The sequence below is a fragment of the Chiloscyllium punctatum genome, chromosome 26 (assembly GCF_047496795.1).
Source record: "Chiloscyllium punctatum isolate Juve2018m chromosome 26, sChiPun1.3, whole genome shotgun sequence".
NCBI lineage: Eukaryota > Metazoa > Chordata > Chondrichthyes > Orectolobiformes > Hemiscylliidae > Chiloscyllium > Chiloscyllium punctatum.
The window spans coordinates 77,664,146-77,687,898 of NC_092764.1; the positions used below are offsets into that span (position 1 = coordinate 77,664,146).

The 23,753-nt window shown below is 41.9% G+C and overlaps 1 protein-coding gene across 6 annotated transcripts in view; it reads right to left on the reverse strand.

Annotated features, from left to right (window-relative positions):
• kifc3 (kinesin family member C3) overlaps nt 1-23,753 on the reverse strand; it is a 58,462-nt gene that overhangs the window by 25,894 nt on the left and 8,815 nt on the right. For 2 of the 6 annotated variants that reach the window (XM_072547726.1, XM_072547722.1), the window contains exons 3-6: nt 5,314-5,475; nt 4,862-4,927; nt 4,628-4,768; nt 2,539-2,730 (exon numbers count right to left, since the gene is read on the reverse strand). In XM_072547726.1, the coding sequence (XP_072403827.1) occupies nt 2,539-2,730; nt 4,628-4,768; nt 4,862-4,927; nt 5,314-5,412 (498 nt within the window). In that variant the 5' untranslated portion in view covers nt 5,413-5,475. Of the gene's footprint in view, nt 1-2,538; nt 2,731-4,627; nt 4,769-4,861; nt 4,928-5,313; nt 5,476-5,841; nt 5,860-19,320; nt 19,540-23,753 lie in introns of those variants that run through there. The other 4 variants (XM_072547724.1, XM_072547723.1, XM_072547725.1 and 1 more) reach the window with 4 other exon arrangements.

Below are 23,753 nucleotides of genomic sequence, written 5' to 3' on the forward strand. Positions count from 1 at the left end.
CAAAAGAATTATAATGGATTGAACAATACCGCCAAGAGCAACTACAATTAAAGAAAAGAGAACGAATGAATATCCCATTGCCATAGGGGTTTGTGGTGAGGTAAGGCAATGAGAGTCAGACACCTCCCAAAAGTCAAGTCTAGACAAAGTCGCTCATTATTCAATACCTCCTCCCATTTTCTTTTTTTTGGAAAACCTTTTGACCGAGTTAATGATCCATTGAGAGTAGCCCAAAACCTCACAAAAAGGGGCCTCAATGTGCACAAGGTCAGTTGAAAGCTCAGGATCTTTGGAGATCATGGAAGCAGTTAGCTATGGTTTAGTGGCAGAAATCTATCCCGATTTAGAAGGCATGGGCTCAAGTCCGATTCCAGAGATTTGAACTCATAATCCAGGCTGACACCCAAGAGCAATACTCAGGGAGATAAGGGGTTAAATTGGTGCCCAGCAGGTTAATACAATGTAGTTTTACCTGGCATCCTGTACAGTACTTATACCCCTATAAACATTATGAAAACAAATCATGTCAGCTTGCCATAGTTTTCAGATTGAAAATTGGCAATTTCATTTCTCATGTTACACCAGTGCCTGTGGTACACTAAAATAAATGCTATGAAAGTGCTTTAGGGCATCCTCAGATCACAAAAGGTCTTGCAAAAATAGAATTTCTTTGCGAATGATCTCTCCTTATAAACCAGAGGCAGAATCTCTTTCAAAACCATAAATGCCTGACCAATTAAAAGTCTTTGTTGTGCAATGAAGCCTTCAGTGTCATCAGTTTGTCAAGAGCCAAATACTTTGCAGGAAGCTCAAACACAGCAGAGAGTTTATGGGCAATGAATATTCATATGCTATAATTGCACCAACACTCAATACTCTGGTTTCCATTTGTTCCTCACAAACCGAGTGGGAGCAAATTGGGATAAGTGGGGCTACTCAATTATTGCACTCTTCAGTTATCAGTACTGCCTGTATTTCAGCTTCCTATCCTCAGGCAGAGGGAGAAACTTAGAGGGGCGATGGCCAAGTGGTATTATCATTAGACTGCTAATTCAGAGACTCAGGGAATGTTCTGGGACCCAAGTTCAAATCCTGCCATGGCAGATAGTGAAATCTGAATTCAATAAAAATCTGGGATTAATAATCTAATGGTGGCTATGAATCCTTTGGTGATTGTCAATAGTGACTCCATCAAATTCACTCATGTCTTTTAGGGAAGGCAACCGCCAGCCTTGTCTCGCCTACAGAAATGTGGTTGATTCTTAACTACTGTCTGAGCAGTTAGGAATGGGCAATAAATGCAGGCAATAAATGCACTCATCTGTGGATCAATAAAAAAAATTTCCCTAACCTACATTAACGGGTTGAAAAATGTGGTGCTGGAAAAACACAGCAGGCCAGGCAGCATCATCGACGTTTCGGGCATAAGCCCTTCTTCGGGAAGAAGCCCTGAAGAAGGGCTTATGCCCGAAATGTCGATTCTCCTGCTCCTCGGATGCTGCCTGGCCTGCTGTGTTTTTCTAGTACCATATTTTTCAACTCTGGTCTCCTGCATCTGCAGTCCTCACTTTCTCCCAGTTGATCTTAACCTACTGCATTAAAGGGTCCAGTTTGCACATTGGTTTAGTCATTGTGGTTGCTCCTGTGAACCTAATGTGGACAGTTCTCCACCTAGAGCTGCGGCACCAACAAGTTGAGAAAATGAGAAAGAAGGGCTTTTGCCCGAAACATTGATTTCGCTGCTCGTTGGATGCTGCTGTGCTCTTCCAGCACCACTAATCCAGTATTTGGTTTTCAGCATCTGCAGTCATTGTTTTTACCAAAATGAGAAAGACAGCCAAGTGTGAAGCTGGTCAGAGACTGACAAAGACTGAGAGACAGGAACGCATACATCTAGAAGGGGAACAGGTTCCTCCCTCTCAGCCTTCCTCCCACTCTGACCTCTCCCCACTCTCTCACCCTCCCTCCCATCCACCTCCCCACTCCCTACAAATACCCCGATCCCTCACCTCCACCCCCTCTGTCTTTCCCCCCTCTACTCCCTTAGTGAATCTCGTTTTTTTCTCAGACACCAGCAGAGTTACTGGTTGCCTCTGTTTGCACAAAAGGGACTCAAATGATGTTAGTTACTGGTGACAGATGTCCATAAACTAGAATGGGTCTGCACACAATGTGCAGCTGAACTGCAGAGCAAAGCTGGTATCTTGCTTCAGTTGTTTTCCCATTGAGAGGAAAGAAGAGAAGCTTCTCTTAGCCAAGCTCCCCAGAGGCCCGTAATGGTTTGATTATGCACATTGTCCATATAATCACTCTGTCCAATGCCGGACACGGACCAGATCCTGGTCCATTGCTGTGCAATGGCATCACAAACCAACACTTCTTTCTGCATGCGTGCTTCATGTTACTCCAAGGTGGCGGTGTTCAATAACCACAGTCAACCAATATCCGACTCAGCCCTTTCCTGGCTCATTCTGTAAACTCTGACATTCTAACCCAATATCGCCACTCCTTTGCTGAGCTCTGCAGAGTTTCTTTTACCTTAACTGATGACGTGGGCTGCTTGGCCAGGGCTAAATGGCAATCTCTGAGCCGTTTATTCAGCCTCTCCTCCCTATCTGTCTTCTCCTGAAGGACATCTTTGAGATGTTGCTCCAGTTCAGTCAGAAGCTGCACCTTTTCTCCCAACTCCAGCTGCAGGTCAGTCATTTGCTTGTGCAATAGTGTGTTTTCCTGTGACAAGGATCGGAACACAAGATATACCTAAATCCTTAAGGTCAAAACAGGAACCTGCCCACTTCATGTTACACTTATTTTCTCGCTCTTCAATTGCTATTGTAATAGTAGCCCATTTGTATATGTTCTTACTCAAAACATATACAACAAATACATTGCTACCAACACAGCCAGCAGGCACCAATAAAGACACACAGGTCACATGTCAGCAGCAATCCACTGAAACAGTTGGTTTATTGTTGGTACAGAGTGTGGGAAAAACACTCTTCATACTTTACCTGGGTGTGACTGCCAAAAATAGTCAATGATTTACTCATCACAGCCTCCATTGCTCCAGATTCTATTTTCTTTGAAACTCTATTACAAAATTCTATGAATGCTAAGTTAGTCCACTCAAAATTGAAATCAGTAGATTTTTTTAAGACAGGAAGATGAACAGGCTGGGAAGATGGAGTTGAAATAGAAGCTCAGTCCTAATTAGATTAGATTACATTCCAGCGTGGAAACAGGCCCTTCGGCCCAACAAGTCCACACCGACCCACCGAAGCGCAACCCACCCATATCCCTACATTTACCCCTTACCTAACACTACGGGCAATTTAGCATGGCCAATTCACCTGACCTGCACATCTTTGGTCTGTGGGAGGAAACCGGCACACCCGGAGGAAATCCACGCAGACACGGGGAGAACGTGCAAACTCCACAGTCCTGAGGTGGGAATTGAACCCGGGTCTCCGGCTAACCACTGTGCCACCGTGCCACCCACCGTGATCTTATTAAACAGGGAAGTAAACTCCAAGGGATAAACCCAGCTCCTGTTCCATATTGAGGTTCCTTGGTAACGCACCATTTCTTTAATACAGAAAAGACCTGGCCTTTTAATTCTTTCCTGAAATGTGTACCCATGCGTTTCTCATGTCAGTCTTGTAAATTTTTTCTGTGCCCCCTCAAATACCTCTACATCCATTTTATAAGTGACCAGAACTGTCTACAGGATTGAGAGTGTGGTCTACAGTTTACAGGTTTAGTATAATGGCAATCCTTCATAATTTTATAATGGAATTGTATCTCCTTCCCTGACTCAACTCAGTGTTATAGTAATATTAAGGTGGGAATTCCAGAAAAGCTAGCCTATCAGTGATGTTCGAACACAATGATTGTCTAATCTTAGCAGGAAATTTAAGAATACTTTTCCTGTGGGATTTGCATAATGTCCAAGATGATTTTGAAGCAAAGAGTTTAGTCATGTCTTTTAGGAAAGGAAATTTGCGGCCATTATCTGGTCTGGCCTGCACGTGACTCCAAACCCACAGCAATGCGGCTGACTCTTAATTAGGGACGGGCAGTAAGTGCTGGGCCAGCCAGCGAATGAATGAAAATAAAAATCCACAAGCTGAGAATGAATTTAAAATAAGTGTCTCTATTGTTCTCAACATAACTCAAGTGATCCAATTAGTGGGCTCTGGGCCCTTCAATCAACAGGATCATTAAAGATATGCCTGGCACACTCTGCCACCAATCAGCTATGGCTCTCAGATAATAAACCAACATTTGAGTATGCAACGGAGGCTGACTAAGTGGTGCAAGAGTGCTGCCCTGCCAGAGGTTTCACACTGGACATGAAACCAGGACCCTGCTTGCTTGGTGGAATGTAAAATATCCTCCAGCAGTCCGCCTCCCTGATATCTCAGCTAATGTTTGCACTTTAACTGACATGATAATAAAAGTTACCTGCTCATTACCACATTGCAGTTTGTAGGGGTTTGCTGCACACAAATTGGCTGCCTCACTTCCCACAAAAGTGACCCCCACATTTCAAAATGACTAACTGTGAAGCACCTTTGGGAAACCAGAGGTCACAGAGGGTGCAATATAAATGCAAGAGCGCTCTCACCTTGCTGTGCTCACAGCTGATGCACCCAGACAGGGAATTCCGGAGCTGCTGGAGCTGGAGTTGGCAGCCATTTAATTCCTGCTTCAGTCGATCATTCTCCAAGACCAGGATTTCCAAATGTTTCTCCAGGTCAGTTGTTCCCTGTCAAAGAGGCGGACAATGAATTCTAAATTACCCTCAGGAACTCATGACTTTAACAAGTGTCTGCTCATGGTAACAATACAGGAGTCTCACCAGCTCAGAGCACAGTTTGTTCAGTTCCTGCGTCTGGTCAGACAGCTTCACTTCCAGCCCCTCGAGCTGTGGGCACAACACCAGGGGTTAGAAGCGCATATCCTTCAAAAAGCTTTGCGCATTGCCTGTTACTTACAAGAGGCAAAGAGATGGATAACAGGTTTAGTGAGAACTACTGAAAGTTCATTTTCAGATTCTGAATGGAAGCACACCATATCTCGCGAGCACTGCACAACACTGACATGTTCCAAACATGGGTGAGATGCAAACAGAATATTTCAAAGCCATCCCTTGGGAGCTGTGAGCACTGACTGAAGTCTTGAATGACATTGCCTTGCCAGCTACTGAGGTAATGACAACAGCAGATTAAATATTTTCTCATTAGGCCCAGCATTATATCTGCAGCCCCATGCTCTAGCCTGTCTCTCACCATCTGCACACAGCCAGAATACCTGAGACTGCGGACTGCTGCTCAGTGCCTGCCTTTGGGACTCAGTCGCATTCAACTCCTCCTGTAGCCTCACTTTGTCTTCCTGCAAACAGCTGATCATCTTGAGCTTTTGAACGACTGAGTGATTTCTCTGCTGGACAGGGGAACCAAGGAACTTTCTTGCCTGGAGATAAGGAGAGAGAAGACTGTCAGATTCCACTCAAAGGATTACACAAATGCTGGAAATATAGAACAGGACAAGCAGCATTGGCAAACAGAACCAGTGTTAACTTTTTGGGTATACAGTCTTCCTCAGAACTACAAGCTACAGTTAAATGGCTCATGGTCTTGTATCTTTAGAAGCCAAACAATCTGCCACATGAAAAAACTGGAATTACTACAGCAACATCCCCATATTCCCTTAACAGAAACACCCCACAAGGTCAAAGCTTGTGTACACTGTCCAACAGAATCGTAAAGAAAAGCGAACTTGTTCGCAATTAGAAAAGTTAACTAATTATCAGATCGCAGAAGCTCTCCAATCACTAACCTGGTTTGCTCCTGGTTTTAACCCTGGCAATAGATTTGATAATACCCCTTTACAGCTCCAGGTGCTACACCTGGGATTCCTATGCGACTATCCTTCCTAGCTCTGCAATGAAATCACAGCTTTTGTACAAATGTTGATGATGCCAACCTAAAGCAGGGTCTGTTGCTTGCTGACATAATAGAAACTCAAAACCAAACCCAGTGCTGGTGATCAGGCTGCCTTCAAACTGATTCAACATCAGAAACCTGACTCAGTATTTAGGAGATATTTGCAAACCTGTGAAAAACTTGCAACGCACTGCGCACTCAAGTCCCAACACCAGCCCTCCCCTCCACCCTCAACAATACCGCCCAAGGCTCCCTGATCGCTCACACCTTTTGCCTTGAAACGTATACTCCCATTCCATGACTTGTTGCCAAAACGGCTTACCTCATTTAATCTACATTAAGTTGCATCCTCCACCCACCTTCTTGACATCATTTACAAGCTTTCTCACAGTTTGCTAAACCACCTACTTTTGCACCATCAGCAAATTGAGAAAGTCTTACCAAATCCTGAGGCAAATAATAGCGTGCCCAGCCCTGACCCGTGGAGTTTCAGCATTCTCCAGTATTCCAAATAAACACAATACACCAAAAATACTCAAGCAGAACCTTCATAGAAAAACTGTTTCAGGTCAATGATCATCTTCCTGAACAGCTCAAATTTCCAGCTGTGACAGCATATTTCATTTCAAGATACTTATTGCAAACACACCGTTTCTGGGCAGTTCACTAACTTTCTACCTATGCTGCTGGATTGCCTGATATAATTTTTTAAAAGTTTAGTGGAACATCTCTTAGTGAACATCTTTCAAACAAACATTCAGATACTTGACATCTATTACATTTGCATCAACTGTCTAAATCATTTACCTCTTCAAGTATACTCAAAGTCTGGCAGAAACAACTATTTTTTGAACAAATCCTTGCTGTTAGTCTCTGATAAATTTAAATATTGAGAAATGTTATGGTCAATCTCAAACTATGGGTTTCAACAGCTGGCAAAATTGACCAGAAAAATAAAACAAAGAACGGAGGATGCTGGATTCCGAAAAAAAAATTGCAGGAGAAACTCACTGGATTTGAAACGTTAATTCTGCTTTCACTCCATAGATGCTGCCATACCTGCTGAGTTCCTTCAACATTTTCTGTTTTTGCCCAAAGTGGGTGTTTATTTAACTGGTGTGTGGTTATCAGATTTATTCCATTCTTCCTGACTTGAACATGTTAACATGGCTTGGTCTCAAGTGCCAACATATTTTCCATAATGAAAATTAGTGTAAAGCAAAATTGTGAAAGCAAAATGCATCTATCATCTCCTGTTTGGCTTCTGTCCACAGCCTTATGTGCAGTCATCAGGGCCCAGTAACCTTTATGTTGAGTTTCACATTCTCCCCCCACCTCCCAACAAAAGAAAAATGCATCCAGTCCATTTTTTACGGGTGCCCACTTACACCACAGTTTGTGAAAAATTACTAAAATATCCTTGCCATTACTTCATCCTCCACAATTATACTCCAGCATTCATTCCTAATTGAACCCATATGCTCAATAACATGCCGATTTAGATTCTTTACTATTTCATTTTACATTAGCTAATATAAGCTTTCATTTTCCCTTTTAATATTCCTTTCCACGTTACTCTTATAATTTCAACATTCCTCTTTATAATGTTAAGCCTATTTTTAAATGATATATTTCCCTTCTAAAACTCAGTTTTGTTTTCATCTGTTTATTGACGGAACAAAATATTTTGTCTCAGATTAATATATTAATCTTGTGTTCTATCCCTAACTTTCCACATTCGGCACCACTGATTCCTCAACTTTGTTTCTTATCAGTTAACTAGTGCATGGTTTCTTCTTATATTTGATTTGATTTATTATTGTCACATACCAAGATGCAGTGAAAAGTCGTGTTTTGCGTGCTATCCAGATAAATCATACCTTACAGAAGTACTTTTGGGCACCAACAATATAGAATATAGTCTTACAGCTACAAAAAAGGATTCTGAGAAAGACCAACTCTAATGTGAGAGATCAGATAACAGCTGGGAAGAAGCTGTACTTGAATCTGTTGGAGGGCTTTCAAACTTCTGCTCAATGGAAGAGGGTGGGAGACAGTACAACCGGGGTAAGGTGATGCTGGTTGCTTTCCTGAGGCAGTAGGAAGCACAGATGGAGTTAATTGAAGGCTAGTTTGTGAGATAACTGGGATGCATTCCCACCTCGCTAATTTCTTGCATGTTTTGGCAAAGCAGTTGCCACGTTAAGCTGTGATGCGCTCAGACAAGATGTTTTCTACAGTGCATCTATTAAAAACTAGTAAGAGTCATTATGGACGTGGCAAATTTCTTTAGCCTTCTGAGGAAGTAGAGACTGGAGCGTGCTTTCTTGACTGTGACGTCAACGTGGATGGACGGAGACAGATTATTGGCAATATTTACTCCCAGAAACTTTAAGCTCTCGACCACCTCCACCTCAGCACCATTGATGCATCAATCTCATTGAGTTGCCTATTTTCCTGTCCACTATCCCTATCTTGGACACTTAGCTTAAGTCAATGCCAGAGTAGGAGAAGATAACCATTTTGTAACTGCTATTTCATAATTTTCTGACTCAGTTATTTGCCTGACATTATTCCCCATAACTAAAAACCAATGCTTCTTTTTGTGTGTCCAGAAAGAGTGATCAAGGAAGCAGTTCTAGATGTAACCCAGAAAAGGTGTCTTTCAAACTCAGTTGCATCAAATTAAATTCATCTAGAAATTTTTCCCCACTTATTCAAGCATCTCTCAATGACCTGACATTTTCTTGCTAAATCCTTAAATTTCTGATTTTCACCTGCACAACATGGTCAAATTATTAGATGCAGGGATCCTGTTGGGGTCATGTGATAACTAAGACAGTTCTGCTCAGAATTTTCTATCTTGAATAGTCAGTGGTTTGTTCTCATGCACCCAAACTGTCAATGTGCAGGAAAATTCAAAGCTGTCTCTGCAATCAGTCACAGAACATGCATCTTCAAATGCTAAATGGCTTCTACACTATCTGGTTCTCCTACAGACTGACCTGCCTCGAACATCCAAAGATCCAAAGCAGCAGAGTGAATCCAAGCTCTCTCCGACCCAATGAAACCTGGCTACATACTCTGGTCCACTAAGGAATTCATCTGTACCTTTCAAATTAAAACTAAATCTCTTGGAAATATCCTTCTCATTCCTGGCAGATACATACTTTGGCTTTCAGCATCCCTATCAGAAACTCTACATCCCCAGTTTCCCAGGGAACTTTAAATAAAATCTGCGGGTATAGTTTACTGCAGGAAAGCTAATCTTGTTAATAATCTGAGCATGACCAACACTATCTTCAGGATCAGATTCAGGAATAGGAAATAGGGATTTACCTCTTGTGCTTATTGAGTAACTCAATACAATTGTAATCAATCTCAACCCCCATCCACCTGCCTTGGCTCACTTTGATTTGATTTTATTTATTGTCACGTGTACTTGTTTCATGTACTTGTTACAAATACTGTGAAAAGCATTGTACAATGTAGCCACTCTCCATTGCCAACATTCTCCCCGTGTCTGCGTGGGTTTCCTCCGGGTGCTCCGGTTTCCTCCCACAGTCCAAAGATGTGCAGGTCAGGTGAATTGGCCATGCTAAATTGTCCGTAGTATTAGGTAAGGGGTAAATGTAGGGGTATGGGTGGGTTGCGCTTCGGCGGGGCAGTGTGGACTTGTTGGGCCGAAGGGCCTGTTTCCACACTGTAAGTAATCTAATCTAAAAAATAAACCAAGACATTGAATATAAAGATGGAAAAAAAAGTCAAGAGTTCAACTTTACCATCCTTCTTGTTAAGTGCTTAGCCATGGGCTTGGATCGGTGCTCTTCCACCCTGATGCTGAGACCAACACCACCATTTGGCTCCTGACTAACATAGAGACACATGCATGATCACAGGATAGTGATCACCTCACTCTTGACTGATAACCATCCCCAAACCCAGGACATTAGAAACCTATTACAACATCCATTGCTTTGAGGACACTTCCTCATATCTTTACCCAGCAGAAATCTATTAGTCACAGGTGAAAGTTATTTTCTAAGCATATGTCAACTGCTTTTTATTTAACTATTAGATAGTTAAATACTGCTATCGTCCTTTGCTTAAAGCATTTCATATCTTTTCTCCTGATCTGCGTCGCTCTGATTTTAAAATCATATCCCTTTATCCTAGACATTCAAGCTAGCGGAAAATGTTTGTCTCTATCCTATCAATTCTTTGCAAAATCATTAAGCTTCAAACCAACCTTCTTTTTTAAAAAAATCTTGCAATTACAAATGTAGTTGACACAATCTCTCCTCAAAAATCTAACCCTTGGAGCACTGGTAATACTTGGCTCCATCTGTGTTGAACTTCTTCCAAGACCAACATATCCTTTCAAAGGCGTGGACCCCAGAAGCACACACAGAACTCTGAGTGTTCTAAATAGAGATTTGCACATTTGTAGTAAAACGGATTCTCCTCTCTACTCCACCCCATTTATTTATCAAGGCTACTATTGATCATTCCATGTACCAATCATTAATAGCAAATACAGACAATTTCTGGATAAGAGTGGAGCCAAGCAGAAACAGTCCCAATCCTGAAACAAAATATCTGGCTGAAACAAGCATACAGGTGAAGCAGTTGGGTTCAGAACTGCCATTCTCAGGCCTCCTTCTCTCAGTCACACCACTAGGGACAGAATTTCCTGACAAAGGGAAAGGGAAAGTTAGGAATACCATTACCAAGTCATCCCTTCCACATGCTTTAACTGTCATCCTGGCAAATACCTGGAAACAAGATCAAGCAGAGTCCTTGTGGACTCGTGAAATGGAAATAGTGTCTAATTTATTTGAGGAAGTCTCAGCCAGCATGAATAAAAGGAAACCTGTAGACAAGTTGTATTTGGACTTCCAGACAACATACCTTATCAAAGATAAATCATAAAAGAATAGTCCATGGTGTTGGAGGGAATATATTGGTGTGGGTAGAGAATTCACTAATGGGGAGAAAATAGTGAGTAGGGAGAAGAGGTTCTTTTCAGCTTGCTAACCCATGACCAGTGGGAGTTCCACAGGGGTCAGCGCTGGGACCGTAACCGTTAACAACATGACTTGGAGGAAGGAAATGAATATACTGCTCTGCTAAGTTTCTCTCTTCCACTAAGCTATTGGCCACCTGTCTGAACATTTCCTTATATTGTTCAACGTCAAATCTGTCCGATCTAATACTTTTGCCATGCATTTTGGGAAGTTTTACTAGATTAAATGCATTGTATAATTATTTAAGATGTACACAAATACAAGTTACAGTTTGATAGATAGGAGACAACCAACAGAGAAAGCATCTGAAAACTGACACAAACAGGTTTGATTAGTTCAGTGACCCTGCAATAGGGACAGTTCTAACTCCCTCAGCATTTCCATTTTGATTTAATGTGAATTACATTGGCAGAAAACACTGTCTTTAAATGTATCAAAATCTTCCTCTTGCCCTACATGAAACCAGAGATGGGCGAGTTCCAGAGTGGGATAAAAGAAGCATTACATCGCAGAAAGACACCTTCAGATCTGTGCTAGAGTCCTAAAGTATCTCTGCCAAATGAAAGGTGAACATTTTGGAAAAATAAACAGTGGAAACACAGTGCATTGCATTGTCAAGCCTTGCTCTATCAGACTAAATGACCATAGCTTCTTACTTCCAACTACAGATTACTATTATGACAGGGTGGGACAAGATGCACCAACTGCACAAGGTAAGGGCAGGTTTGAAATTTCTGATCGAGGCAAATGATTAATTGCAAAATCATGTATTGTATTTTATTTCAAAAAAAATTAAAAGAGTAACTTTTCTGGAGTTGAATCCTCCCAATTCTAAACATTTCAAAAATTATTGAAAAAAAAAGGTGACGACAACATTAGTGAACTTCTCTAGGACAAAAAAAATCAAGGAGGCCACCACCTCCACTGGAGAATGCCTATCGCACTCAGTTTCACATTCACTACCCTACCCTAGAGTATGGAGGTGTCTAAAACAACAGAGAATGTTTCAGAACAATTACTGAACTATGAAACCACATTGCAAGCACACACACATAAACACACACCCAAAACAGCAGACTGGACATTTCATAGGAACATGAAACATGGAATAAGCTTGGCTAATTTAATCAAAACAAACCTATTTCCGAGAGGCTGCACATTAATTCACAGTCATACAATTTGCTGGAATCTTATTCTTGGCTCAAATCAGTACTGATGAACTCTTGAACTCGATCCAATACTTTTTTTAAAAAAAACAAGCTGCAGTAAACATTGTGCCAAGATTTTGAAAGCTCTAAAAAGACAGCAGCCTACCACTGCCCTACAAAGGCCCAGCTGAGATCACCTTACTCAGTGAACCAAAGCTTCCTCCAAAACTATGGCCCAGAGGTCCAAAACACTGCAATTCTGGGCGTGTCAAGTTGTCAAATTTCCTTTCAGTATTAGAATTTACACAGAATCGGAGCCCCAAGTGCTGAACTCATACAATTCTTTTAAGAACGGAAATTAAAGTTTTATTCATCAACTCAGGCACCGCATGTTTAAGAACTTGCAATTTGGAAAAGCTTTTCAATTTTCATTTATTATAAAAGTGCATAAAAGAAACAGGCACAGAAGAGGTAGAGAAGAAATTTCAAGAACAAAAAACTGTAAAAAAAGAAAGAGTCAGCTGGAAACTTCAGATGTAATTGGAAGAGACCATCTATGCAAGCACAGAAAACACATCTATGAAGGCCAGCAACCTGAGGGCAGTGCCAACTTAAAGGCAGCAATGTGTTTCAATGGAGGGATCAATTGGCAATTGTACAAGATAGATGACCGCAACAGGTTCGGCTGGAGCACCTGGGCAGGACCAATGAAAAGAAACTATTTTGTACACTGATAATAGCATTAACAGGAAGAGAAATGTCCCACTGCCCTCAATATTTTTGCCAATTCCTCTCCTTTCTGCATTTTTTCTACCCTTATCTTTTCATCCAGTTTAACCCATCTTCCTCATCTCTCTACATATTTCCCTCTCTTACGTTGCTTTCATTTTTTCCCCTTTTCCCTTCACTTTGAACTCTTCTATAGGTTTCTCTTTCACATCCACAGCAACTCTTTCTCTTGCCTGTAAGACTAGAAGATCATAAGAGATAGGAACAGGACAAGGCTGCAAGGGCTTTTGCCCGAAATGTCGATTTCGCTGCTCGTTGGATGCTGCCTGAACTGCTGTGCTCTTCCAGCACCACTAATCCAGTAAGTGCTTTGCCCCTTTAGCCTGTCCCACCCTTCAATGTTGGAACATTGGCTGATCCAACACTCCTCACATCCACTTTCCTGCCCTTTCCCCACAACCCTTGGTTCTAGTTCTGTACGAATTTCTCTCAGCCTTTAAACATACACAAGGACTCTGCCCTCACAGCTCACCTGTGGCAAGGAGTTCCAAAGACACTCAAACCTCAAGAAATACTGTTGCTTCCACCCACATCTCTCACTCTCGAACTGAATATTAAATTCTATCATGTCATGATCATTACTTCATAGGAGATCTTTCACTTTAAAGGTAATTCATCAAGTCTACCTCAATACCCATTACCAAATCCAAGATAGCCTGTCCCCTCACGGGCTTCATGAGGCATTGCTCTAGGAACTATCCCTAATGAACCATGAATATGCTGTCACAGCTACCCTTTCCATTTGATTGGTTTAATGATTAAAGTCACTAATAATTATTGCTCTATTTTTCTTACATGCTCCTATTATTTGTTGATTCAGAGTGGTTACTGTTTGGGGGTCTGTACGCTACTCCTACTGTCTTGCTTCCCTTGCTGTTTTTTCCCCCACTTCTGCCCAAATGGACTCTGCATCATCCTAGCCTAGATCATCTCACAACTGCTCTCATTTCATGTCTTATTAACAAAGCAATCCCTTCTTTTCTATCCCTTTTCTCTCTGAACAGTTAAATATCCCTGAATGTTAAGTTCCCAGTTTTGATCTCCACATAACCGTAATGACGAAGAGATCACGTTCATTTTCCTCTGTTTGCACCACTGTTCATCTATTTTATTACAAATGTTTCATGCATTAAGATATAAAGCCTTTAAGTTTGTTCTATTTATTGAATTTCCCTGCATTTCTATGGTTCCATGGTAGAGATACTCTCCTTTTTATTTTCTGGTCACAATCAACCTACCACTAACCTGTAATCTTTCCTTTACCTTTGATTTTATAGTTTTCCATGCAAACAACACAGACAACAACTTGATCTTGCCCCTCCCACTCCAAATTCCTTTATGGAGATGACATATCCCGAACTTGGGCACCAGGCAGGCAACAGAGTCTTCAGGACTCTCAACCCTGGCCAGAGAACAAGCCTCCACACAGCTTCTGTTTCAGCCTTCTCTAGCCTTTAATTTAGTCATGTGTCACCATCCCCTCAGTTTTTTTTTCTCCTTTTTCATTCATGGGATGAGGGGAGGCCAGAACTTGCCTCTCAGCCCTAACAACCCTGAAACTGAGTGGCTTGCTGGACCATTTTCAACTACCTTGGTGTGGTCTGGAGTCACATGTCAACCAGACGAAATAAGGATGACAGGATCTCTGTGAACATAGCAGTTTTTTTTCAAAATAATAAAGTGGTAGATATCATGGTCACCATTACTGCGACTAATTTTAAAGTCCAGAATTAATTAGAATTCAAAATCCACCAGCTATTTACAGTCAGAGATGTACAGCACGGAAACAGACCTTTTGATCCAATTTATCCATACCAACCAGATATCCTAAATTAATCTAGTCCCATATCCCTCTAAACCCTTCTGGTTCATACAATCATCCAGGTGACTTTTAAAATGTTGCAATTGTTCCAGCCTCCACCACTTCCTCTGGCAGCTCAATCCATACTCGCACCACCCTCTGAAAAGGTCGCCCCCTAGGCTCCTTTTAAATCTCTCACCCTAAACCTATGCCCTTTAGTTCTGGACTCTCCTAACTCAGGGAAAAGACCATCTGCCTTTCTCCTTCCTTCAAACACATCACGTCTGTTTTTCTTTTCCCACCCTCGTTGTCTGATTCGCTCACTACTCTCTTCACTTATTTGACTCCTTTACTTCTGTATCACCGTTTCCTTCCCTTCATCTTTACTGCTTCTCCCCATCACTTTTGCTCAACTCTCTCTGCAGCCTCTCCTTCAGCTCTGTTTCTTTTTCTCCCTTTCTGCTAAATTTTTATCATCCCCTTGCTCATTCCACTCTATTTTGGTCTCAGCAATTAGGCTGCCTGTTACCTGGTGTTATGTTTCTGCGATCAATACACTCCAAGAGCAGTTTCTTTAACCAGTGCTGCTCAAAAGAACAGATCTGGACCTGAACAGTGATAGGCTGATGCAAGGAAACAGGGAGACATCTCCGAGGTTTTCCCAAAGGGAATATGGGCAAGAGAGATCAAGTGAGTTGCTTTAAGTTGTTTTCCCATTAAAATCACAAGTCTTTCTACCAAAGAATCAAATTGATCACCCAAGTTCACCAAAAACACACTAGTCAGAGGTACGTGATTTGTTTTTTTTTCAAGCAGATTTCTCTCCAAATGGACTAGAAGCAGTATTGGAGTTATCCCCCGCTAGTGTCACCGGTGGGGTGTGGAGAGGCAGGGAGAAACATTTGACTGCCAGAAGCTGGCAAAACACAAATGAGCTTTGCTTTTGTCACAAATACCTCCAGCAGGAACCCAGAACAATCAATCTTAGGGTTAAAACAAGAGTCTGGCTTCCTGTGAATTCATATTGAGCTTCGGTCCTTAGCTGGTACCAGGTGCCATGGAGATATCTAGAACCTTCTGTGAAGCAATGGCTATCATAGAATATTAACTTGGTTACAGACAAAAAAAACTGCAGATGCTGGAATGTAAGGTAGACAGGCAGGAGGCTGGAAGAACACAGCAAGCCAAACAACATCAGGTGGTAGAGAAGTTGGCGTTTCGAGTATAACCCTTATGCAATCCCGAAGAAGGGTTACACCTAAAACTTCGACTTCTCACCTCCTAATGCTGCCTGGCTTGCTGTATTCTTCCAGCCTCCTGCTTGTCTACCACAGAGTATTAACTGCCAGCTTTAGATCGACTGCAGAGCCATCCCTGTTATCAAGTCTGAACTTGTCCATGATCAAACTGCTGAGTTTGAGTCAAGGAGTAGCAGACATGTTACACAGATGCATTGCAGGATTATATGGTACTTTTACACACCAACGGTCAAAAGATTAACACCAGGGGTCTTTTGGAGAAGATATGGTGCATGCAGCCTCCTAACAGAAGTCACAAATTAGTGACAGGATACGTAACCTTTACCAGCTATCGTTGCTCATCTAAGTTGGGGCTAATTTCAAAAACCAAAAGCCAATTTGACAGTTTTATCAGGCCTGTTCCAGACCATCCAGCCTATGATATTGGCTTGTAAGTAACAGATTGCAAAGACAATAAACAGAATCTCTATCCATTCACAGAGCCTGAGCTCAAACAAACACACACCAACCACTACTGTACCTGAAGCAGTTTCACATTTTACCAAACAGTGCCCTGCCGACTTGCCAGTGAAGTTACTCTAAGTAGAGCACAAAGTCCTTTTACATTTTCACCAAAATAAAATTAAAACAAGCAAAATAGGCCAGGTATACATTGGGAATTTAAAGCTGATTTGGGGGGGGGGGGAAAAAAGGTTTGTAGTGGTGGTGGTACATAAGGTTTGTTTATACCAAGACAATTCACTATAATCAAAATTGCTACCTTCCCTTCCACCTTTTTTCAACTTGCTCATGGGATGTAAGACCAGCATGTGTTGCCTAACCCGGAGTGAATTTGAATCAAATGACTTGCTCAACTATTTCAGAAGGGAGTTAAGCATCAACCACATTGCTACGGGTCTAGAATCACTGGTCAAGGATGACAGATTTCCTACATTAATGAACCAGATTTTGCAATGACTAACAGTTGCTTCATGGTCACCATAACTTAGTTTTCTTTTTAACTTCAGATTTTATTAAATTCAAACTCTACCACCTGCCATGGAAGGATTCAAACCCATGTCCTCAAAATATTAGCCTGGAGTTTTGGATTACTAATCCAATCACATTACCACTATGTCACCAATGACTCTCTCTAACCACCTTGGGTCTGCCACTCTGCTGCCACCCCAGTCAGTATCCTGCAAATGGCACCTATACCTCCTGTTCCTGATGGGCATTACATTACCTCTACAACTCCAATTTCTTCCCATTATATAGGAGAAACATTTACAATACTTTGCTCATCAGCACAATATGGAAAAGATTCCCATCCAATTCCCTTGCCTTGGTCCAGAAGGTGAGGAGATGACCTCTCTCATTTGCAGGTCTTCTTAGTTCCACGACTCATAGTTCAACTGAAGCCCTGTCGTTTGCACAATGACCCACTGTAATGTTTCCAACATCCTTTCTGTACTGAGCAACCAAGAAAGTCAGACAACAGGATGCTAATTGTAAGAGTTACTTCCAATTCTGCCTAGTGGTGAGGTTTCCTGACTTGTAAATGTTTTAACTGTGATATGTTTATTTGTAAACTATCACATCAACCCCCAGTCAAATCCTGTTCATGTCCAGGACCAGGATTCATCAATCCAGCTTAAAGAGCTTTGACATCAGACATTAGTTGAGCTACAGTTAAAAATATGGGGATTCTCCTTCCAAAAACTTAAAAACAGCCATTGCTGGTTCTACTTACCTGTTCACTATCTCTACCTCAAGGGAAAATCTCACAAAAGGAAGGACTGATCTCTAAAACATCATCAGTTCAATCCAGGCCTGTGTTTCTCCAAGCACATTCTCTAACTCCTCTCTCCACCCGCAAGCTCCTTAAGAGAGAAGGTACTACATGTCCAAGTGGGTTTGAAGACTATAAAATAAGCATTCACATTTTTATCACAGGAATTTGAGGAAAAACACAATGTCAGACAAAAGAATAAATAAAAGCTACCTGCAGAAGGTCAAAAATCAGGCATGTATCTGGACTCTTCCTGAGCCATTAAGGGCAAGACGAACTCAATATTCACTACCTCGCCTCAATGCCACGTCCTCTACCAGTGTGGTGTAACAGATAGGCCGTGATCTTTCTCACCATCACAAATGAGGAAGAAATTTTCCTCTAAACTCAGACACATCAGATAATGGTCAATAATCCCCACCTGCACAGGCCTGATACTCCAATATTGTGTGCACTCTTGACATTTAACCAAATTTCCCAGGAAATCTCATGGGCCAGACGGTCTCCCACATTAAAACTGCACAACACAAAATGACACCATTAGTTGCTCGTGTATACCAGCTTTTTGTTAAAGCTGTTCAATAATCCTCATCCTTTTGCTCTTTTCCCACTAAAGCAAACACCTTCCCTTCAAGAACTTATTCAAATCTTTAGAAAGTGTGAAAATCTGTTTCCATTATTCTTTCAGGCAGTACATGGGCAAATTACAACAAATTGCTGCATAGAAAAAGAGTCAATAGTTTTCTTGTGGCTCCTCTGGCATCTTTGCCAGCCACTTTTCCAATCCATATCATCGGTTTTGTTTTACATTTATTAAACCTATTTTACAAATCAACCTATTCACAGACTATTACACACCTGTGGAGCAAGTGGGACTTGAACCCAGGTGTTCCAGTCCATGGATAAGAACACTACCACTGTGCCACACACTGCCATCCCCTATAAAAGTGGGGACAACACACTTTGCCCGGGTAATAAAGTGGCAGTGCTGTTTCTGCAACTGACTTCACTCAAATTAGAAGCACAGTTTCTTATGTACTTAAAGCCAGTCTCGACTACCATCTTGCGAGGATGGACAAACAGTACTGACAGGCCAACCACCACCACCTCCCTGTCCAAATCGCTAATGTTTTAATGAATCCAATACCAAAACAACCAAACATCCTGTAAAGTGCTACCTCAAGGTTAACAGCTCTGCGGCCATTAGGTATTTCATCTAAATTGGATGGGAAATTTGAAACATTCCGCAACCCACTGCATAACGTGCATCAATAAAGTCAGTCAAACAAGTCATCCAGGTGAGGTGCCACTTTCGCACTGCTCTACCAATTTAAGAGTGAAAGAGATGGCAATTTTCCAAAAATACAAGTTCAGAGCAACCCACCAAAAAGTAACTCTTTCATCCAGTAACTATTAATTTTTAAAAAGTTGGTAAATTCACAGTAAGTGTTCAGCGCTAGTTTCTTTGCAAATTACAGAACTAGAACCACAAAATATGGAATCTGTGACAGCACAAATGAACATCTCCTGCCAGGCTGACAGCTTAACTATGAAGCACATTTCCAATTGTGAGGTACCTCTGATTCACTCTAGTCAGTGCTCGAATTCCTTACGGAATCTTGAATCCCAAGGCTACCCAGGAGGGAACTTAGTCACTCAACCCAGTGGTTACAATGCTCCGGCGCCCAAAACACCGCACAGTCCTTACGCTAACACAGTCTCTCAGTTTCTATCGGTTATTGAATAACTTCTAAGACGCAAGATTTCTGTGCCAGGCTCCAACTGACTGAAAGAACATGAACTCTCTTTCACACACAGCTTACTTACCACTCCCACTAATACTGCCTGTCAGCTATCTCAACAATGCAACTCCACCAGTTTCCTCTCACCTGACAGAACTGAGAGTTCCCGCTTGCACAGTGCCTGAGGGAACAAAGTGAAACTTTGATCCGAACTCTGACAAGAGCTGAATATCAGCCCTGAACTCAGAAAGGGAGGCGGTATCAATGGTCATATGTGCAGTTATCGCCTCCACCTCAGTCAATGCTCCAAACAAACTGTTTGTATCGCAAACACAAACTGCAGTCAAACCTTCAATCCAATCAGTTTTAAGAAGCAGGAAAACCACAAGCATTTAACGTGACAAAACATCTCAAAACTAAAGGATTGTTGAAGGCACAGTCAACAACAGAGAAGCAGCTAACGTCAGGCAGTGGAGACCAATTTCTGTCAATGGGTGGGAATCAATGTTTTCTGATCAGTTTTCGGAATTAGGTAAGGTTGCTCCCTCTCTGCATTGTTGAAGGACTTGGCAACAGGTTTATCAAGCATCAGGCAAGAAACAGTGAAAATCCAAAGGAAAGTAAATCACAGCAAAAGCAAGGCCACATTCTTTGGCACTGAGCAGACTGATCTTTGGTCATCTTTACATCAGACCGCAGGGCACATGTCAAAAAACCGGGGCGGGCGGGTGTGCTTGTGTGACACGCGCTTCGTGGGGAGGGGGAGGGGGGGGGGGTGGTATATCAAAAGGTTATACTAAAGAAACTGGAACTACAAGAGTTCCATTTGTATTCTATGTTTGGACTTCAGGAGGTGGTCATTTGGTCCATCATGTCTACACTAGTCAAGATAGATCTATCTAGACTAAGCCCAATTCCTAGCTCTTGCCCAAACTGCTGGAGGCTATAGCACTCAGCCATCTAAATATTGCTCAACTGTCAGCAGAGCCCTTTCAGGCTCCACACACCCAGTAACTTCAGCGTAAAAATATTTCTCAACTCTCCTCTTATTGTTTTACCTTAATTCAGCCCCCCCCCCCCCCCCCCCCAGTTACTGAACTCACCACCAATGGAAAAAAACACCTTTCTTTCCACTCTGTCCATGCCCTTCAGTTTTATGAACCACAATCAGGTTCCCTGTTCAACCTTCATAACTTCAAAGGGGAACAAACCAGCCTATCCAATCTCATTTCTCAAACCTTCCAGCTCAGGCAGCATGTTGGTAAATCTCCTCTGCACACTCTCTAATGAAAGCGCACTGTTCCTACAATGTGGTGACCAGAACGGACAGTGCTCCAGTTGTGGCCTAACCAGCATTTTATACAGTTCTAACAGGACCTCCCTGCTCTTGCATTGGCCAATAAAAGGGTAAGTATGCCATATGTCTTAATTGCTTTGCCTAAACACCTATCTGTGCCCAGGCATACCAAGGTCTATTTGATCTTCAGTACTTTCCAGTGTCCTACCAGTCACACTGAAGTCCCTTGCCCTGTTAGCCTTCCTCAAATGCATCACCTCTCACTTTCCAGGTTGAATTCCATTTACAATTGACCTGTCCAGCTGACCATTTCACCTATGTCCTCCTGCATCTACAGCAATCCTTTCCACTTTTATCACACCATCATTTTTGTATCTTCTGCACACTTCTTGATCATATGTTTAAATCCAAATCATTAATGAAAACAACAAACAGGCAGGGCTCCATACCAAGCCCTGTGGAGTACCACTGGAAATAGACTTCTACCATCACTGATTTTTTTTTGGGAAATAATTCCAAGGCACAGAATATATCTGCACTTGCAGAGACGTGGAATAATTGGGTATAGTCAGCAAGGATTAAGGAAAGGTCATGTTTGTCAAATTTTTTTTTGATGCGATATTGATGAAGGCGATCCTTCTCAGCCAATTTTTGATCCAAAAGCAATGTACCATTTTGTTTTGGATCCCAGAGGTTCTTGCATTATTACACAGTCTGCCAAAGATACCTCAAAAGGACTTCATCCATGTAGATTGCATCAAAAAGATTGCCTTCATCAATATTGCATCAAAAAAGTTTGACAAACATGACCTTCCCTTAATCCTTGCTGACTATATCCAATTATTCCACATCTCTCCAAGCGCAGACATATTCTGTGCCTTGGAATTATTTCCAAAAACAAAATTCCTGTTCACCAAGGTTAGATTGACTGATCTGAAATGTCCTCATTTATCCTTTCTTTTATTCTTTTAAAAAAAAAGAGTATTGGACAATGTAGCACTTGTCAAGTTCTCTGGCACCTCACCTGGGCTCACAAAGATTTGAAAATTACTACCAGGGCCTCCGCTATCTTCTCCCGTATTTCCCCGAAAAGTCTTAGAGATCTCTCATCCAAGCCTACAGATGTATCCAGTTTGAAGGCTGCTCAACTTGAAAATGGTAATTTCTTCTAATATTTTACCAGCCCTCCACTGTGGTGGTCATACCTACTCCCATTGTGAAGACCAATGCAAAATGTCATTGACAGCTATATCCACAACTTCCAGCACCACACAAAGATTGCTGCTATTGCTCCTAATGGGTCCATTCTTTCTCTAGTTATTCTTTTGTTCTTTGTATTGCTCTCTCCATCGCAGCTAAGAATCTAGTCATCAGTTGTAAGAAGCCAGTAGTCCTACTCTGCATAGCACAATTCTGGCCCATACCCTACTCCTGCACCTTGGCAGCCTCTTGAATCACCATCTTTATTGGAGATTAGAAATAGACCATGTCCACAAGGACATCATATGCATAAAAACACCCTCAGATAAAGAAATAAATGTAGCCAATGTTGCATTAATCTTAATTGTCTCTTTATGTAAAGAGTACCAAGCTATCTATCTCCAGAATCTCAGTATACAAAACACCAAGCATGTGTTGTGTTCCTGTTGTTGCAAAGGATGCGTATGGACACATCATCAAAATGTTCTGATTTGTCAGACTGTGCCATCTTTTCCTTGTCTAGAAAGGTTTGTGCAGGAAAACATATTTGACCACAGGTAAATCAAATCTGCATGTAGTGCGTTTCAGCCCTGTGGGGAAGGAAGGGTTAGTGGATCCTGTCAGATAGCTCCCTGAATGGACTGTCTAAGTAATTTGACAGAAATTTCAAACAAGCACCAAAGCAGAGTCACAGAATCAGGGATGTACATCACAGAAACAGATCCTTTGGTCCAACTCGTCCATGCCGACCAGATATGCTAACCTAATCCAGCCCCATTTGCCAACACTTGGCCCATATCACTCTCAACCCTTCTTATTCATATATCCATCCAGATGCTTTTTAAATGCTGTAATTGTACCAGTCCCCACCACTTCCTCCGGCAGTTCATTCCATACACATACCACCTTCTGTGTGAAAAAGTTGCCCCTTAGGTCTCTTTTATATCTTTCCCCTCTCACCCTAAACCTATGCCCTCTAGTTCTGGACTCCCCCACCCCAGGGAAAAGACATTGTCTACTTATCCAATCCATACCCCTCATTATTTTATAAAGCTTTATAAAGGTCATCCCTCAGCCTCCAACGCTCCAGGGAAAACAGCACAGCCTCTTCAGCCTCTCCTTATAGCTCAAATCCTCCAAGCCTGGCAACATCCTTGTAAATCTTTTCTGAACCCTTTCAAGTTTCACAACATCCTTCCGATAGGAAGGAGACCAGAATTACACACTATTTCAAAAGTGGCCTAACCGATGTCATGTACAGCCGCAACATGACCTCCCAACTCCTGTACTCAATACTCTGACCAATAAAGGAGAGCATACAGAATGCCTTCTTCACTATCCTATCTACCTGTGACTCTACTTTCAAGGAACTATGAACTTGCACTCCAAGGTCTCTTTGCTCAACAACACTTCCTTGGACCTTACCATTAAGTGTATAAGTCCTGCTAAGATTTGTTTTTTTCCAAAATGCAGCACCTCATATTTATCTCAATTAAACTCCATCTGCCACTTCTCAGCCCAATGATCCATCTGATCAAGATCCCGTTGTACTCAGAGGTAACCTTCTTCACTGTCCAGTACACCTCCAATTTTGGTGTCATCTGCACTAACTATACCTCCTACATTCACATCCAAATCAGTTATATAAATGACACAAAGCAGTGGACTCAGCACTGATCTTTGTGATACACCACTGGTCACAAGCCTCCAGTCTGAAAAGCAATCCTCCACCACCACCACCCTCTGTCTTCTACCTTTAAGCCTGTTCTGT